This window comes from Arachis stenosperma, chromosome 4, assembly GCF_014773155.1.
Source record: "Arachis stenosperma cultivar V10309 chromosome 4, arast.V10309.gnm1.PFL2, whole genome shotgun sequence".
NCBI lineage: Eukaryota > Viridiplantae > Streptophyta > Magnoliopsida > Fabales > Fabaceae > Arachis > Arachis stenosperma.
In genome coordinates this window covers 129,379,799-129,397,436 of record NC_080380.1, presented here as the reverse complement: position 1 = coordinate 129,397,436, position 17,638 = coordinate 129,379,799, and the positions used below count along the sequence as shown (strand labels likewise).

General features: G+C 35.4%; 1 protein-coding gene across 1 annotated transcript; it reads right to left on the bottom strand.

Annotated features, from left to right (window-relative positions):
• Nucleotides 1-12,367: 12,367 nt before the first annotated feature.
• Nucleotides 12,368-15,020, bottom strand: LOC130975500 (uncharacterized). The gene is made up of 3 exons (XM_057900291.1): nt 14,408-15,020; nt 12,525-14,327; nt 12,368-12,420 (listed from the first exon to the last, which is right to left on the bottom strand). Exons 1-3 carry the CDS (start codon nt 15,018-15,020, stop codon nt 12,368-12,370), a joined length of 2,469 nt encoding a protein of 822 aa, XP_057756274.1.
• Nucleotides 15,021-17,638: the final 2,618 nt, after the last annotated feature.

The window sequence follows — 17,638 nt, the reverse complement described above, 5'->3', positions numbered from 1 at the left end:
AAAAAATAATAGCAGTAGAACTTTGATTTCATAAACTTTGAAAGAAGATAAAGAAGAGTAGAAGAAAGTGTGGGAATAGAAGTATATGTAAATAGTATATATAGAATAACAAAATATTAATTTATTAATAATAATAGTAATATAATAACAGTTAATTTTGTAATGTAGTTAGCATTTCAAATTTTATAAATAAAAATAAACAACTCACCAAAAAATTATTTTATAATGTGTAAAAAATTAAAATTAATTTTTTATGTAAACAAATTTAATTAATTAAATTTAATATAATAGTACAAATAATATTTAATATTAATTTAATATAATTATTTATATTAATTATGATTTAAATAATTAATATAAATTATTAATTAAATAAAAATATAATTTATTTAATTATTTAATATAGTTATTTAAATATTTAAATAATTATATTAAATAATTAAATCATATTTAATTTATTAATAATTATAATAATTAATTATATACGTAAAGTATAATATATATATAAAGTTAATACATGTAACTGCCACCTCATATATGTATATAAAGTATTAATTTTATTAACAAAATATTATTTATTTAAATAAATATTTATATATTATTGGTTAAATCGAAAGAAAACGAATCTCTCAACAGGGTTTTTATAACTTTAAAAAAACTCTGTTTTTATTTACTTCAACGATAAACCCTCGTCTTTTACTAACACATAATGAATGAGATTCCAAATTCTTTTACCATTAAAATTGCTCTAAATACTTAGTAACTTGCTATCCTTAGTTTACTGTAACCAAGTAACCAACAGATAACCCTTTCAAAAAAGTCAATGCTTACTCCACATGATTTGGTGGTAAATTAGATTTGTTAAATGGTTATTAGTTATGTTATTGCGGAAGTGATTATTAATTGTATAATTTTATTCATGTGGTTGATCTAAGGGATAAACTATTATTGTGATTAATTATATTTAGGAGGTATCTCATCTAGTTTGACATTCAATATATATTGTATTATACTAGTACATGTCATTCTATTGTATAAATGGTTATATAATTAACTTTTATTACATTAAAATGGTTAACAATTATAATTTAATGCAAGTGGTTAATCTGTGGGACAAATTACTAATGGGTATGGAATTAATTATATTTTAGTAGGGTAACTCATCTAGTTTGACAATTATTAAAAATAATACCAAGTTATACATAGCATTTATTATGGAAAAGTTTGTTGGATATTAAAGGCCCTTGAGGCAGAGTTGACGATATTTATGTGGCTAATCCAAAAACTGAATTTAGGATTAGCCACATTATTCATTCATTTATTTATTTATCCATCCATGTTTTCTTAGGGAAGGCTAATTGATAGAATGATGTCAGTTCATTGATATTAATTCAATCTTCTAAGGAACTAACAAAACATCATCTAATTCAAATTGAAATATTGTTTTCTTTTGTAATTCCCTATCCTAATGCTTTGAATTTGATCATAAATGATGTATAACGACATGGATAAACTATTAAAAATGTACTGAATGATTTTAGTGCTGATGACAAAAATATATTTAAATTTTATTATTAACAAAAATATTTTTAAATAATATAAAAACGTGATAAAAATGTTTAACTATGATAAAAAAAACTTGTTCTATTAATAAAAAAGTATGATGTGACTCACTTGCCAATGTTAAAATTTTATTTGTCTCATAGAAAGTTGTTTGCTATTTTACTTTCTTTTTTTGTTAACGTAAAGCGTTTCAGTTTACAATTACGTATTTTTATCACATTTTTAAACTATTTAAATGATATTTTTGTTAATAACAAAATTTAAAATTATTTTAATAAGCAACAAAATAATTCAGACATATTTAGTTGTTAACCAAATATACATAATACAAATGGTGCAATAGAAGTCAGCATAGTATTTGAGACTTCATTGATGGAGTGAATGGGAGTTGTGACATTTACTATTGTCTTTCTGTTGCATGGCCTTTGGATACCACATTCTGAATGGAAAATACTAGGTAAACAATAATTATTTTAAACAATATAAATAATCACTAATCAAATAAAAATACACTACATTCTAATTTAATGCTATTAATTAAATTTATTCTTTTAACTCTATTAATTCATATTATTTGTACATTGTTTATTAAATTGTTGGTGAATTTAATGAGCACTTTGGAAACTTCTTGGTGCTTGCTATGCATGGAAATTCAAAACAGCATGGAACCAATTTTAATTTAGTGACAACATGCCAAAAATCAATAATCATATATGGTACATATATATGCATCTATTGAATAATAATACAATATAAAGTTGGAGTTATTGCCCTTGTTCAAGTGAAAATGATATGCATATAGATAAAATGGATACATAAAAAGATCACTATATATAGAGGCGAGATACCGGTTTAGAAATGTACAAATTAAAATTTGAATTCGTTATAAGTATAGTCTTATAAATAACTCTATCAAAATTTAATAGATTATCACAATTTAAATTAAATACCAAGAATTTTAAATTACAGTCATTTTCTCATAGAATTAAGTTAGGTGTGTGTATCATTGATATAAGAGATTGAAATTTTGATAGCAATAAATAAGAATTTAAATAGCAAGAAATTGAAGAACAATAATATAATGATAAGAGAAATTAAACTAAAAATAATTAAGGCAAAAAAAAGAAAATTCAAATGCTAAAAAAATCTTGACATGGATTGAGAGTAAAGGATCTATCTGTATCCCTGACCACAAACATAACAATTATGAAGAGTTAATTACACTTAGTTAACTCCTAAACATTGAAAAAAGTCAAATAGGTATAATTGATTTTAATCACAAATTCTAACCAACTCACTAATTAGACTTAGCGAAAAGATAGCGTAGTGGAAATAAAATTAACTAACAACCCTAAATCACCAATCAATATCGGACAAAAACCCTAAGGTAATTAGAATAAAAAGCCCGGGGAATAAGGACTAAGGATAAGGCTTCAATAACTCAAGGTCATCTAAGTTCTCAATCTCAAGCCAAGAATTCAGAATTCTATTCTAAAACTAAGGAAGACATTTAATCGAACACTTAGAAGGCATAAAAGTAAAATATCATAAATTGCAATAATAAAATCCACAAATAATCAAGACAGGAAAACAATAATAACAACTCAAATGAATATCAATAAATATGAAAAAGATTAAATTGTATTAAAGAAAATTAGAAATTCAACGGTGTTCATAAACTAAAAATAGCAAAAACAAAAAACTAACAATAAAAAGTAGGTAAACTAAGATGGTAGAACAAGAAAATATAAAGAAAACTAAACATAAACAAGATCAAAACCTAAAACTAGAGAGAAATTAAACTGATGCGTATGCATGGTATCCACATATGCACGACTTGGAGTGTTGCCAAATATTTCTTCATGAATCCTCGACTTTGCATGCTTTTTTTTTCATCTTTTCAAGTCATCATTTCCTTCTAAACCTTAAATCACTCAAACAAAATATCAAGATATCGAATACGATAAAAGTGAATAAAATTTAGTATTTAAAGCATAAAAAGTATTTTTAACAATTAAGCACAATTAGAAAGAAATTCACAAAAGTATGCATTTTAAATGAATAAATATAAGATAAGTTGATAAATTCTACTCTTTTCAAGCAAAACATTATCGTAAAATATTGATTTATCAATTCTCCTACACTTAACCCAAAGCATGCCCTCATACTATACATCAAGAGAGACAAGATTAAGGAATGTCAACATTATTAATTGCAACATATCTACAAACTATTCTACCTAATCTATCTACTTGTTCAAAATAATCAATTTCCAAAAACACAATAAGCTTAGAGAAAAAAAAAAAAGCAATAATAGTCAATTCAATCCCAACCATTATTTGAGCCCTAGAAAATTTTATAAACTTGCAAGAATAGATTTTAGAGAAAAGAGAACATAGAATTGAGCAATCGAACCCCTCACCAGATGTGTATTCTCCAATCTTCAAGTGTTTAGGATTGATTCACTCAATTCTCTTTTAATCTTACTTTCTAAGACTTGTTCTTCTTCTAATAATCAACAAAATATTCAATGTATGCATATAAATATCATGAGAACTTTTAAGGGTTATAATAAGAATAGGATAAATGTGAAGATGTGTTTGGTCAAGTGGACTAAGAATTTGAATCTTTGATTAGTTTAACTCCCACCTAACCTACAACTACCTATTCAATTCTAATGCAAAACTTAACTACCCATTTTTCACTTTTCATACACTCATGTATTTTCTCAATTCACATCACATATGCATTTATTTTTCAAAATTTTCTTTTGGGGTGACAACAAGAAAGCAAGCAGTCATTACTTACTATCAAGTCCGCATTCGGCCGTTGTAGTTCAATCGGCTAGGCTTGCTTGAAAAAGGCATTGAGGGACCCGCAACCATGATAGCTATTTATGCTATTGGTGCTTCTTTCGGGGGTTCAACCAGCCTGGATAAACCACTTCTGGCTTTGCCTCATACCCGGAAATAGCTTCTTCTTTTCGGATTCATCTTCTTATGCTCCTAAAGAAAGAGAAGGGCTTTACTCCGAGCTCTTCAAGCTCAGCTTCGGCAACAGCAACTCGAGAAAGCAATTCAGTTTGTGAGGAACCGTCCACACCTAGCTAGCATCGAAGAGCATTCATTCCGTATCCTCCATTATCCTACATTCATCCCCCTTTTTTATTTTTTATTTTTTTAAACTTAAGCAAACTAAGCCCAAAAAGGATTTTCTAAACTAGATTTTAACATCCTAAAACCAAATTCAACTCCAAAATAACCAAATTAACTAAAAATTCTAATAAATCTAATAAAAAAGGATAATTAAATAAAAAAAATTATGAACAAATTATTTTTTTCAAACAAAAACAACCTAAGCATGAACAAGGCTTCTTAACCTAAATATTTACATTCCAAAAACAAATTAAACTCTAAATTAATAATATTTTTTAAATTTTTTAAAATTATTTCAACTATTCAAACATTCAATTCATATTGAAAATCTACCAAATTATGACATAATAAAGAGAAATATGTACAAGAATAATAAAAAGAAATGATTTTAGGAAAGTTATACCATGGTAGAGTGTCTCCTACCTAGCACTTTTTTGTTTAAAGTCTTTACGTTCGACAATTGGTAATATTCTTGTCATGATAACTTATGCTTGAATTCATCCTTAAATCTCTACCAATGCTTAGACTTCAAATACTCTATGGGATCCCAGGTCATATGAACCAAATCAGGAAGGGTTGTTAACCAAGCAATGAGCTCCCGAAATTATTGATTGGTGAATTGTATTTCGCGGTCCCAAATCTTGGTTGTCCACCCACTTTGTTGTTGCTCTTCAAACTTCTATTTGGATGATACAAATCTTGAATTCTCCTTTAAGCTCAAAATCCTATTTCGAAATCCATGAATTTAGCCTTGGACCATCTTTGGACTCCGAGTCTTGATATGCTATCCTTAGTGAATCTTGTTTCACATTGCCACTCGACATCCAATTCTTTCTTGCTTAGCACTCCAAGAAGAGTTTTAAGTTGACAATTCGTTTCTAACAAAGCATGTTGATCTGAGCCAAAAAATTTAAAGTATGAGACGCTTACCCATTTAACTTGTATTTTACACAATGGTAACTTGAGAAAGGAGATTTTCAATGGATGCATCATGGTTGTTCCTACCCCCTTTGACTCTTCTATGATTATCTCCATCTCTTGGTTATTGACTTCTTCAAATTCCATCTCTTGCTCATCAACTTCTTCCATATCATCTTCATTGATCAAAGTATATTTCTGAGGTTGTGCACGTTTCTCCTTAATATTGGTTTCACATCGAATGAAAGAAGGTTCAACAAGATCATCAACGTCACTAGTTGGTGCAGAATCATTATCAATGGTAAAGCTCGTTCCTTGCTCAACTTCTCCTAATCTTCAACCAATCCGTCGAATTCAATGCACTCAACATTCTAACCTTTTAGCAATGAATCATTCACTTTCTCCTCTTCAACATCCTCTGCTTGTTGCACCTCACTCATCAACTCCTTTTCTTTCACCTGAGACTCTAAACTTTCTTTCCCACTCCTCTCTTCGATTGATTCTTCACATTCATCCACAAAAATGCTTTGATTGTGATACGAACGTAATGAAACTAAGCGGGTTAAGGCTTTGGCTAAGGTAACCATGAAGTTCCTTTGCCTTTTTTGGAATTTTTTTTGAAAAATAGATCGAAGCTCTTTTTGTTGTTGGATTAATGATTGGAGAGCTTCGTCCATTGAGAATTGTAGTGGAAAAGAAGGTTTGTCATATTGGAGGAAGTCATGGTGTAAGGGAGGTGGGTCATTAAGGTAGGAATATTGAGGTTGGATATAAGGAGGTGATGGTTCAAGAGGGTTATGAAAATATTGATGTTGAAATGGTGGTGGTTCAAAGGGTAGTTGTTTATGAGGTTCATAAAGTTGGTGGTATAGTAGATATGAATTTGGATCTCATGGAGTTGTTTGGTGGTAAAATATATAGGACTTGAGGGTATTATGGTTAAGGATAATTTTGAGGATAAGGTTCATAGGAATATGGTGGTTGAGGTTCATAACCACAGCAAGGGTCACCATAGTCATTTGGTTGATATGCATTATAGGATGAGACATGATCATAGTAGGATGGAGGAGGTTGATTCCATGAAGATTGGTCTTGAGTGTGAGCCTCCTCCCTCAATTGATAATTCACTCCTTGGTGCAAATTATTATTGAAATCACCATTTCCTACAAAATTGTCACAACCATACTCAAAGTAACAAGGATGAGAATTCATAGAAAAAGAGAAAATAAAAATAAAGGATATCAAAAAGTAAAGAAAAACAAACTCCTAACTACTAGCAAAATAGGAAATCAAGCAAAAAATAAGTTATTCACACTATTTACATATTTATAATAGCCAATAACAAGCACACATTACAACTCTCCGGCAACGAGGCCAAAAGCTTGATGGAGACGAGATACCAGTTTAGAAATGCATAAGTTAAAACTCGAATTCGTTATAAGTATAGTTCTAAACCAGAAAATAATCCTATCAAAGTTTAATAAATTGTCACAATTCAAATCAAATACCAAGAGTTTAAATTTTGGGTCGTTCTCCTACAGAATTACAGTTGGGTGTGCGTATCATTGGTTATGAGAGATCGAAATTTTGATAGCAATAAACAAGAATTTAAATAGCAAGAAATTAAAGAGTAATAATATATAATGGTAAGAGAAATTAAACTAAAAGCAATTAAAGTAAAGAAAGAAATTTAAATGTTAAAAAGATCTTGATAAGGATTGACAGTCAAGGATCACTATCCTTGTCATTGACCACAAACATGACAATTATAAAGATTTAATCCTACTTAGTCAATCCCCTAAATATTGGAAAAAGTCAAATAGGCATAATTGATCTCACTCCACAAATGTTAACCAATTCATTACTTAGACTTAGTGAAAAGATAGCGTTAGTCAAAATAAATCAACTAACAACCCTAAATCACCAATTAATATCAGACACCAATGACTACTCAATGTCACCTAAATTCTCAATCCCAAGCCAAGAATGTAGGATTTTACTCTAAAACTAAGAAAAGTATTTCATCGAACAAAGAACCCTAGAATTCCTAGAGAGAAGTTGGAGTTTCTCTCTAGAATTTTAATTAAACATAATAAAATCTAAACTATGATTACTTGGTTGATGGGACCAAGCTATCTTGCTCTACATTCACATGACGGAGATGGGCGTTTTACCTGATAAGTTCACCTTTCCGTCCTTACTGAGTGCATGCTCCAAAATTATAGCTTTTGCTGAGGGTCTTTAAGGTTGTGTTTGTTTGCTTAAACATGGACACTGGTACATAAACACAATGGTACACGTTCACTGTTTGTTTGCTGAGACACGAATTTTGAATGGATACGGCGGTGGTACACATATACACACAGAGTACATGTTTTTAATGTCTCTCTTTAAAGTTGAGACATTGAGACACAACTTTTTTTTTTACTTTTATCCTTAGTTAATTTAAAAAATTCCAGCCTTATCCCTACCTTAACCCTATCATAACCCCTTTCTGTACTCTCTCTTCCTACTCCGTCAGTCTTCTACCTCTCTTCGGATTCTTTTTTTCTGTCATAGATCCCGTCGCCGCCGCCATACCTCCCTCCTCCGACGGTCCTCTCTCTCCATCGCCGCATTCTTCTTTGTTGTGTTCTTAAATTTGTGTATCATCCACGCTCTTTTGTCGTCGCATTTCTCGGATCTGCGCCGCCTCTGTATCGCTGCTGTCACTCGTCCAGATCTATTGTCCTCGCCGTCCATCCCTCACGACACAGAGTCACAGCACCGTCCAACCCTCTCGACACAACAAGTCAATGTCGTCATCCAACACTCATGACCCAGAAAATCGCAGCACTTTCTCTGCCCTTTCTCTCACCGTCTCTCTCATCTTTTTTATTCTCCTGTGATTTTTTTAAAATTTTGATTAATGTTACTGTGATTATTGCCTTTGTCTTTTTTTTTTCTTTTGATTTTTTTGAGATAAATGATTATTATTAAAAAATTTATCAATGATTTTTTGATAATTATAAATGATAATAAAGATGATAAACCTGATAGTGGAAATTATTTTTTGTATGGAAGAAGAGATGGTGAATTGGCAGAATATTGGCCTAGGAGGAAAATTACCGGAGGGTGGAGCTCACCCACAACACGCCGGGGGCGTGGTGGCTGAGCGGGAGAAACAGGTGACAGCACGCCGGGGGCGTGGTGGCGCAGCAGGAGTTGCAGCTGGCAGCACGCCAGGGGCGTGGTGGCTGAGGTGGATAGGCCAGGTGGCAGCACGCGGGGGGCGTGGTGGCTGAGGTGGCAGCACGCCAGGGGGCGTGGTGACTCATCACGCCGGGGGCGTGGTACGTCAGGGAAGTCAGATGCGCGGAGTCCCAAGGCAACCACGCGGGGGGCGTGTTGCGTCCTGTCTGCATGCAGGAGACAGCCCCCCACCCCGGGAAGCAGCGGTAGCAGTCCATGTATGTATATATATGCATGCAGGAGGGGCTTCTCTTCATTCATAATATCAAAGCTTAAAGTGAAAGAGGGGGGGGGGGGGAAATCAAACCTGAAAGTGAGAGAGGGAAAGTGTTACACGGGAGAAGGAGAGAAAGAAGTGAGTTTAGTTGTATTAGTAAGGAGGGTATAGTAAGTAGTAGTGAGTTAAGATTATGTGTGGAAATAATAAGAGTATTAATTTAGAGGATTAGAAAAAAAATGGTACGTAATTATCTAGTCCCTGAAGAACATATTATCAACTATCTCGATCATCCCGTTTATGTAAGTAAATAAATTTTTTTTTGATGTATTTAAATTATTTTATTTTTTATGTATTTTGTTTATGATACATAAATATTTTGGTGCTACAAATATTATTCTGTATATTTTTGAATATTTTAAGAATATAATAATTTTTTTTTATAAAATAATAATAATAATAATAATAATAATAATATATTTAGTAACTAAATTATATTATACTGTATTGTTATTAAAGAATTTAGTAAGTAAATATTATAATAAATTAAATATGTAAAATGTATAAAAAATAATAATATATTATAACAGTATGAGTTATCATCGTAAAGTATAATATATATTTATTATTATATTGTTTATAATATTATTATATGATTAGAATATTATTTATAATATCGTTATATTATTATATTATTTATAATATTATTATGTTATTTATAATATTAATATTTTTTTATGATATATATTATTTATTATTATGTAGAATACATATATATATTATTATATTATTGTTACCGTATAATATATATTATTATAATATTATAAGCATTATTATTTAATTAATGTAACATGTAATTTTGTTAATGCAGCCTAACAGGAATTTGTTGGTGCGTAAACTGGATCCACCACAGACGTGGAATCCGATTGTGGAGAACCACTTGCGCGCCACGGGATTCTACCACGTCTCCAGAATTGGAGTCATAAGAGGATTTCACCCCATGTTAGCTGCTCTGGTTGAAAGGTGGAGGCCTGAAACCCATAGCTTTGTATTGCCAATCGGTGAGGTAACAGTGACATTAGAGGACGTTGCTCATATATTCGGGCTACCCATTGATGGAGAGCCAGTCAGTGGATGGACAGATAGTAGCAGCGAGTTTGTTCAAAATCAGGGCATAGCAATATTCGGTCGTGAGCCATCAGTCAGTCATAATGCGAAGTCCTATATAAAGTTGGCTTGGGTTCGACGTATTAGAGATGCAGAGCCGTTGAATACTGAGGAGTCCATGAGGAGATACGTCAGATGTCATATATTCTGTTTGTTAGGGTCGACCCTATTCACGGACAAGTCGACCGCATATGCACATGCCAAGTATTTACCATTGCTTCGCGATTTCGAGCAGATCCATACTTACAGTTGGGGGTCAGCTTGTCTCGCTCATCTTTACAGAGCACTATGCCGTGCATCACGATATGATACTAAGGAGATGGATGGCCCTCTGAATCTATTGTTTATTTGGGCATGGGAGCGAATGCCGTTTCTTGCTCCCGTACCGAGACAAACCCTTCCACCCGCCCAGATACCAGTTGCCATGAGGTAATAAGTCTTATTTTAGTCTTGTGTTATATTCATGATGCATGTTTGACATATGCTGTTTTATTTAAATTTTTTCGATTAATAATGTGTCAGGTGGAGTCATTCGGAATGGACTACAACGTGGTTATCGAAGACCGTAGAGACATTCAGGCATGACATAGACTACATGCAAGAGGTAATTAGTTATATTTTAGCTGTTCCGTTTTTCAATCCATTATTGTTAGGGTTCTAATATGCCAATAATACTATGGCAGTTTGAGTGGCGGCCGTATCACGGATTGATCGTTCCGGACGAGTTATATCCCCATCTTGAGGTGTGTGACATCGTTGCTCCGTTGTTGTCATTCGAGTGTGTCGAGTGGCACCCTGCGGACAGAGTGATGCGTCAGTATGGATATGCACAACCTCTCCCGGGGGCAGTTAGAGATATTCCAGTTGATCAGCATTGCATCGTTCTACGTGGAGTGCAGCTACATGACTGGACAGTTTTGCATGGGGGATGGATAGAGGAGTGGGCCAACAGGCGACACAGTCGACTGCGGGATCGGCACCCCCATCCGACCTGGGATTTTTCCCCGACGGTAGAGTATCGGGATTGGTACGTACGCTCCTATGGACATCTGTTGAGATTGACAGCCTATGTTCCTCATCATCCACATCCACCTGCCCCACAGCCACCTCCCCCACAGCATGCAGTGTTTGAGCCGATTCCTTATTATATACCACAGCCACCTGCCCCACAGCATGCAGTGTTTGAGCCGATTCCTTATTATATACCACAGCCACCGGCCTACAGTCATGGTAGCCATCACTCTCAGGCCAGTCCACAGTATCACCACTCTGAGCACACCCCCCACGCTCAGAGCAGCCACCATTCTCAGCACAGTGACCACGGTCCGTCCGGCCATCATGATGATCCCGTACTTACCATTCCTTCCGGTACAGATTGGTTTGACTTCTCCAGTGGCGGAGAGGCTGGTTTGGGTGGCTGGTCAGATTTCAGTGGTATCCCTTCACTGTCGGCGTCAGCTGATCCACGTAGGGCATCGGTAGATACGGCTCATGGTGTGCAGGGTCATACTTCCGACCGCACGTCAGCGAGTGCATCATGTGATAGTGGTTTTATGCATCGTCAGCGGGCATACACAGTTGTTGACACGTTCAACCCTGGATCATCCGCTCCGACAGATGCAGGTGGTTCGGCCGCTCCGACAGACGCAGGTGGTTCGGGAGCTCCGGGGGTGGATGACTCAGTCCGAGGTCACCCATATGACCTACGGACGGAGCGAAATCCACCTGATAGGTATAATCCATCGCGGTTCAGTCTGGGCATTATGGGTAAGGGACTGAGGTACTTTGGTGGAAAGAAGTGAGCTTCGGTTTAGGTTATCTAGATTTCATTTTCAGAGTTAATTTAATGTAATTCGAGTTTAATGTTTGCTTTGGTAACTTATGTAACCTGTAGTTCCTTTTTTTGTATAATGTAATTCGTGTTTAATGTTTGCTTTGGTAACTTATGTAACCTGTAGTTCCTTTTTTTGTATAATGTAATTCGTGTTTATTGTTTGCTTTGGTAACTTATGTAACCTGTAGTTCCTTTTTTTGTATAATGTAATTCGTGTTTAATGTTTGATTTGGTAACTTATGTAACCTGTACTTCCATTTTTTGTATATTAACTTAATAAAATCAGTTAATGACAATATTAAGCAGACAGTTAGATATCAATGGATAGACTTCATCTGAAAAAATACAAATAACAAAGTACAAACACGAATGATAATACAAGCACTAACTGACGAAATGCAACTGTAAAGTACAAACATGAGTAAACTAAACTACGAACCAGCACCACTCGGTCCAGCACGCTGCGGACACCTACTCCGACTATGACCCTGAGCCCCACAGAGACGGCATATCCGAGGACCACGCATGTCACGTGAGTCCATTTCATTCAGGTATCGGGTCAGTTTGGGCCTGCCTTTAGACGTCCGCCTCTGTGCGGGATTAGCGACCAATGTGGGTCCCTCATAAGCAGGCCATGTCTCAGGATCTCCTAAGGGTGCGAACTCAAACCTATAAACCTTACGAACTTCCGTCATCTTGTACACATCATGCACATACAACTGCCAATCAAGATGCTGGTTAGCACAGCAAGCAATAACATGGCGACATGGTATTCGTTCAACCTGAAAGTGCCCACAGTCACACGTCCGTCGCGCTAGATCAACAACTAACACCTTTCCAGTAGTCATTTCGCGCACCTCAAACACCTCATTTCTTCTATCAAAGCGGTGCACAACTATGTTCCCAGCCTGTTGCATACTTGCTTCTATCCGCTGTTGCGCAAATGCGGAGTACGTAAATCCGGCACGCTTGCGTTCGTGAGACTCCGCACTCTTCCGCGTAAAGAGTTCATTTAACCTATAATATGTTGCTCGTACTAGCGCCAACACTGGTAGATTACGGGCACCCTTCAACACTGAGTTAATACACTCCACAAGGTTTGTTGTCATATGGCCCCATCGATGTCCCTCGTCGAATGCCAATACCCAATGTCTGAGTCCGATGGCATCACACCACCTGGCATATGCCTCGCCTCGCTCTTCCAACCTCTTATAGTTGGTATTGTACTCCTCCACCGTTCTTGAATACCCTATATTGACAACAAGCTTCTGCAAGTGAGGGACTTTGAATGCCCTTAAGAAGTTACTGCCGATGTGTCTTATACAAAACATCCACCATGCTCTTGGAGGTTGCCAGTCACCACCGGAATGATTAACTGCTGCCCGTATTGACTCATGCCGGTCTGAGATCATACCCACACCGTCTTTTCTAACAACATACGTTCGCAGATTCCTGAGGAAGAAGTGCCACGCATCAGCTGTCTCACCTTCCACCAAGGCAAAGGCGATAGGCACAATGTTCTGGTTCCCATCTTGTGCAACAGCGACTAGAAGTGTACCTTTGTATTTTCCGTATAGGTGTGTGCCGTCAACCTGAACCAGGGGCTTGCAATGCCTGAATGCCCTAATGCATGGATTGAAACTCCAAAATACACGATGAAGTATTTTTACACCTTGTGCCTCCTCGTTCCCGTTGTAGAGTGGTCGTGTTTCTATTTGGACAACTGAACCAGGAATCTTCTGCACCATGACCGAGAGCCACCACGGCAATGCTTGGTAGGATTTCTCCCAATCACCGAAAACGAGCGCAACTGACTTCTGCTTTGCCAACCAAGCCTTTCGATAACTGATGGTATAGTTGAACCTTGACTGGACTTCTGCAATTATAGATTTCACCTTGATGGACGGGTCCGACTCGACCAAGGGCCTTATAGCCTCAGCAACTGTATCTGAGTCCAACTTGGAATGATCTTGTGAAATCGAGCCGATGGTGCACGTGTGCCTACCGTTGTATCTGCGTATCTCCCAACAACCTTTTCTCCGTATCAAGCTGGCTCGGATAAGCCAGTCACATCCACGCCCGTACATCTTGCATTTTGCATAGAACGTCTGTGGCTCAGACTCAAACACATCATAGTCAACTCCTCTAGATATAGTGAAACTTCTAATTGCTGCAACGACCGACTTTCTAGAGCTGTATTCCATTCCAATTCGGAACTCTCCGTCCTCAGGATCAGCAATACCTACAGAAAGCCGAAATCATCGTTTATTGCACACTCCAAGGTATAAAGTAACAAAAACTTCGTATTTAGTCAACACGTACCTCTGTTTGCATATTCCGGAAACTCGGGGGCATGCATGGCGTCGAGATCCAACTCACACATAAAAGGTGGAACGCCCATCGGTTGACTGCTCGAGGGACGAACCACTACATTCTCCACTGCTGCCTCAACTCCCACATCACCATCCTCATCTTCATCGCCGGCTTCATAAGTGGCTTCGAAGTCCTCTTCGCTGTCACTATTCATACCTTCGTACACTGCAGCTATATCATCATTTACATCTATATCATTTTGGACCGCTTCTAGCTCCTCAGCTTCAAACTCAACATACAACTCAATCTGTGGGTGTCTCATATAAGTCTGCCGGTGAATTTGAAACATATTCTGCATACTCGCTTCATCCGTGATCGGAATGGTATCAAACTGTATTAGGCCACCAAAAACCACCACCGGATTTCGGTACAGAATTCTGCTCACTCTCATTAACGTACCATTCTCCATGCTTTGACATAGGCCGTTCTGCAGCTCCATTAACGTCATCGTGCATGGAACCACAAACGAAAACGAATTTTGTGACACAAACCTCACTCCCTCATGAGTATTACGTATTATCTCACCATTACGATACACCACCAAATTTGCGGTGTCCTCCATTACACCAACTACAGCATCAAAGAATCCTCACAACACACTCAACTCTCACTCACTCAGTATGGAAAACACTCTCGAGCACTACCTTATATAGAGCGGTGAACTTACCACGCCCCCCACGTGGTTCACACTTGGACCAATCAGCTTCCGCCACGTCAGCACGCCCCCCACGTGCTGACGCAGCACGCCCCCCACGTGGTGCAGCAAACGGGCCAACCAGCTTCCGCCACGTCAGCACGCCCCCTGCGTGCTGACTCAGCACGCCCCCTGCGTGCTGCTTACGTGGCTCAATCAGAGCGTGCCACGTAGCCTCCACGCCCCCTGCGTGTTGAAGGCACCACGCCCCCTGCGTGTTACCCCTTCATCTGACACGTCCACATATTTGTAATACACACTATAACTCCATTTTCTCATAATACACCAAACTTTTTTCCATATTCTAATTAATGAGCCTATATATGCATCTATTGAATAATAATACAATATAAAGTTGGAGTTATTGCCCTTGTTCAAGTGAAAATGATATGCATATAGATAAAATGGATACATAAAAAGATCACTATATATAGAGGCGAGATACCGGTTTAGAAATGCACAAATTAAAATTTGAATTCGTTATAAGTATAGTCTTATAAATAACTCTATCAAAATTTAATAGATTATCACAATTTAAATTAAATACCAAGAATTTTAAATTACAGTCATTTTCTCATAGAATTAAGTTAGGTGTGTGTATCATTGATTATAAGAGATTGAAATTTTGATAGCAATAAATAAGAATTTAAATAGCAAGAAATTGAAGAACAATAATATATAAATGATAAGAGAAATTAAACTAAAAATAATTAAGGCAAAAAAAAGAAAATTCAAATGCTAAAAAAATCTTGACATGGATTGAGAGTAAAGGATCACTATCTGTATCCCTGACCACAAACATAACAATTATGAAGAGTTAATTACACTTAGTTAACTCCTAAACATTGAAAAAAGTCAAATAGGTATAATTGATTTTAATCCACAAATTCTAACCAACTCACTAATTAGACTTAGCGAAAAGATAGCGTTAGTGGAAATAAAATTAACTAACAACCCTAAATCACCAATCAATATCGGACAAAAACCCTAAGGTAATTAGAATAAAAAGCCCGGGGAATAAGGACTAAGGATAAGGCTTCAATAACTCAAGGTCATCTAAGTTCTCAATCTCAAGCCAAGAATTCAGAATTCTATTCTAAAACTAAGGAAGACATTTAATCGAACACTTAGAAGGCATAAAAGTAAAATATCATAAATTGCAATAATAATAAAATCCATAAATAATCAAGACAGGAAAACAATAATAACAACTCAAATGAATATCAATAAATATGAAAAAGATTAAATTGTATTAAAGAAAATTAGAAATTCAACGAGTGTTCATAAACTAAAAATAGCAAAAACAAAAAACTAACAATAAAAAGTAGGTAAACTAAGATGGTAGAACAAGAAAATATAAAGAAAACTAAACATAAACAAGATCAAAACCTAAAACTAGAGAGAAATTAAATTACGAACCCCAACTTCTCTCTCTAGAATTTTAACTAAAACATGATAAAAAAAAAACCTAAGTTAAGACTACTTGGTTGATCCCCCTTTATCCATGTTTCAAATGCTTCAAAAACGAGTTAGATTGGGTCCAAAATGGGCTTGAAGTCGCATGCCATGTGTTCTTTTAAGCTAGTCATGTGTTGCAACTCATGCGTACGCACACATGCCACGAATGCACGAACCTGAACTGATGCGTATGCATGGTATCCACATATGCACGACTTGGAGTTTTGCCAAATATTTCTTCATGAATCCTCGACTTTGCATGCTTTTTTTTTTCATCTTTTCAAGTCATCATTTCCTTCTAAACCTTAAATCACTCAAACAAACATATCAAGATATCGAATACGATAAAAGTGAATAAAATTTAGTAATTTAAAGCATAAAAAGTATGTTTTTAACAATTAAGCACAATTAGAAAGAAATTCACAAAAGTATGCATTTTAAATGAATAAATATAAGATAAGTTGATAAATTCTACTCTTTTCAAGCAAAACATTATCGTAAAATATTGATTTATCAATTCTCCTACACTTAACCCAAAGCATGCCCTCATACTATACATCAAGAGAGACAAGATTAAGGAATGTCAACATTTATTAATTGCAACATATCTACAAACTATTCTACCTAATTCTATCTACTTGTTCAAAATAAATCAATTTCCAAAAACACAAATAAGCTTAGAGAAAAAAAAAAAGCAATAATAGTCAATTCAATCCCAACCATTATTTGAGCCCTAGAAAATTTTATAAACTTGCAAGAATAGATTTTAAGAGAAAAGAGAACATAGAATTGAGCAATCGAACCCCTCACCAGATGTGTATATTCTCCAATCGTTCAAGTGTTTAGGATTGATTCACTCAATTCTCTTTTAATCTTACTTTCTAAGACTTGTTCTTCTTCTAATAATCAACAAAATATTCAATGTATGCATATAAATATCATGAGAACTTTTAAGGGTTATAATAAGAATAGGATAAATGTGAAGATGTGTTTGGTCAAGTGGACTAAGAATTTGAATCTTTGATTAG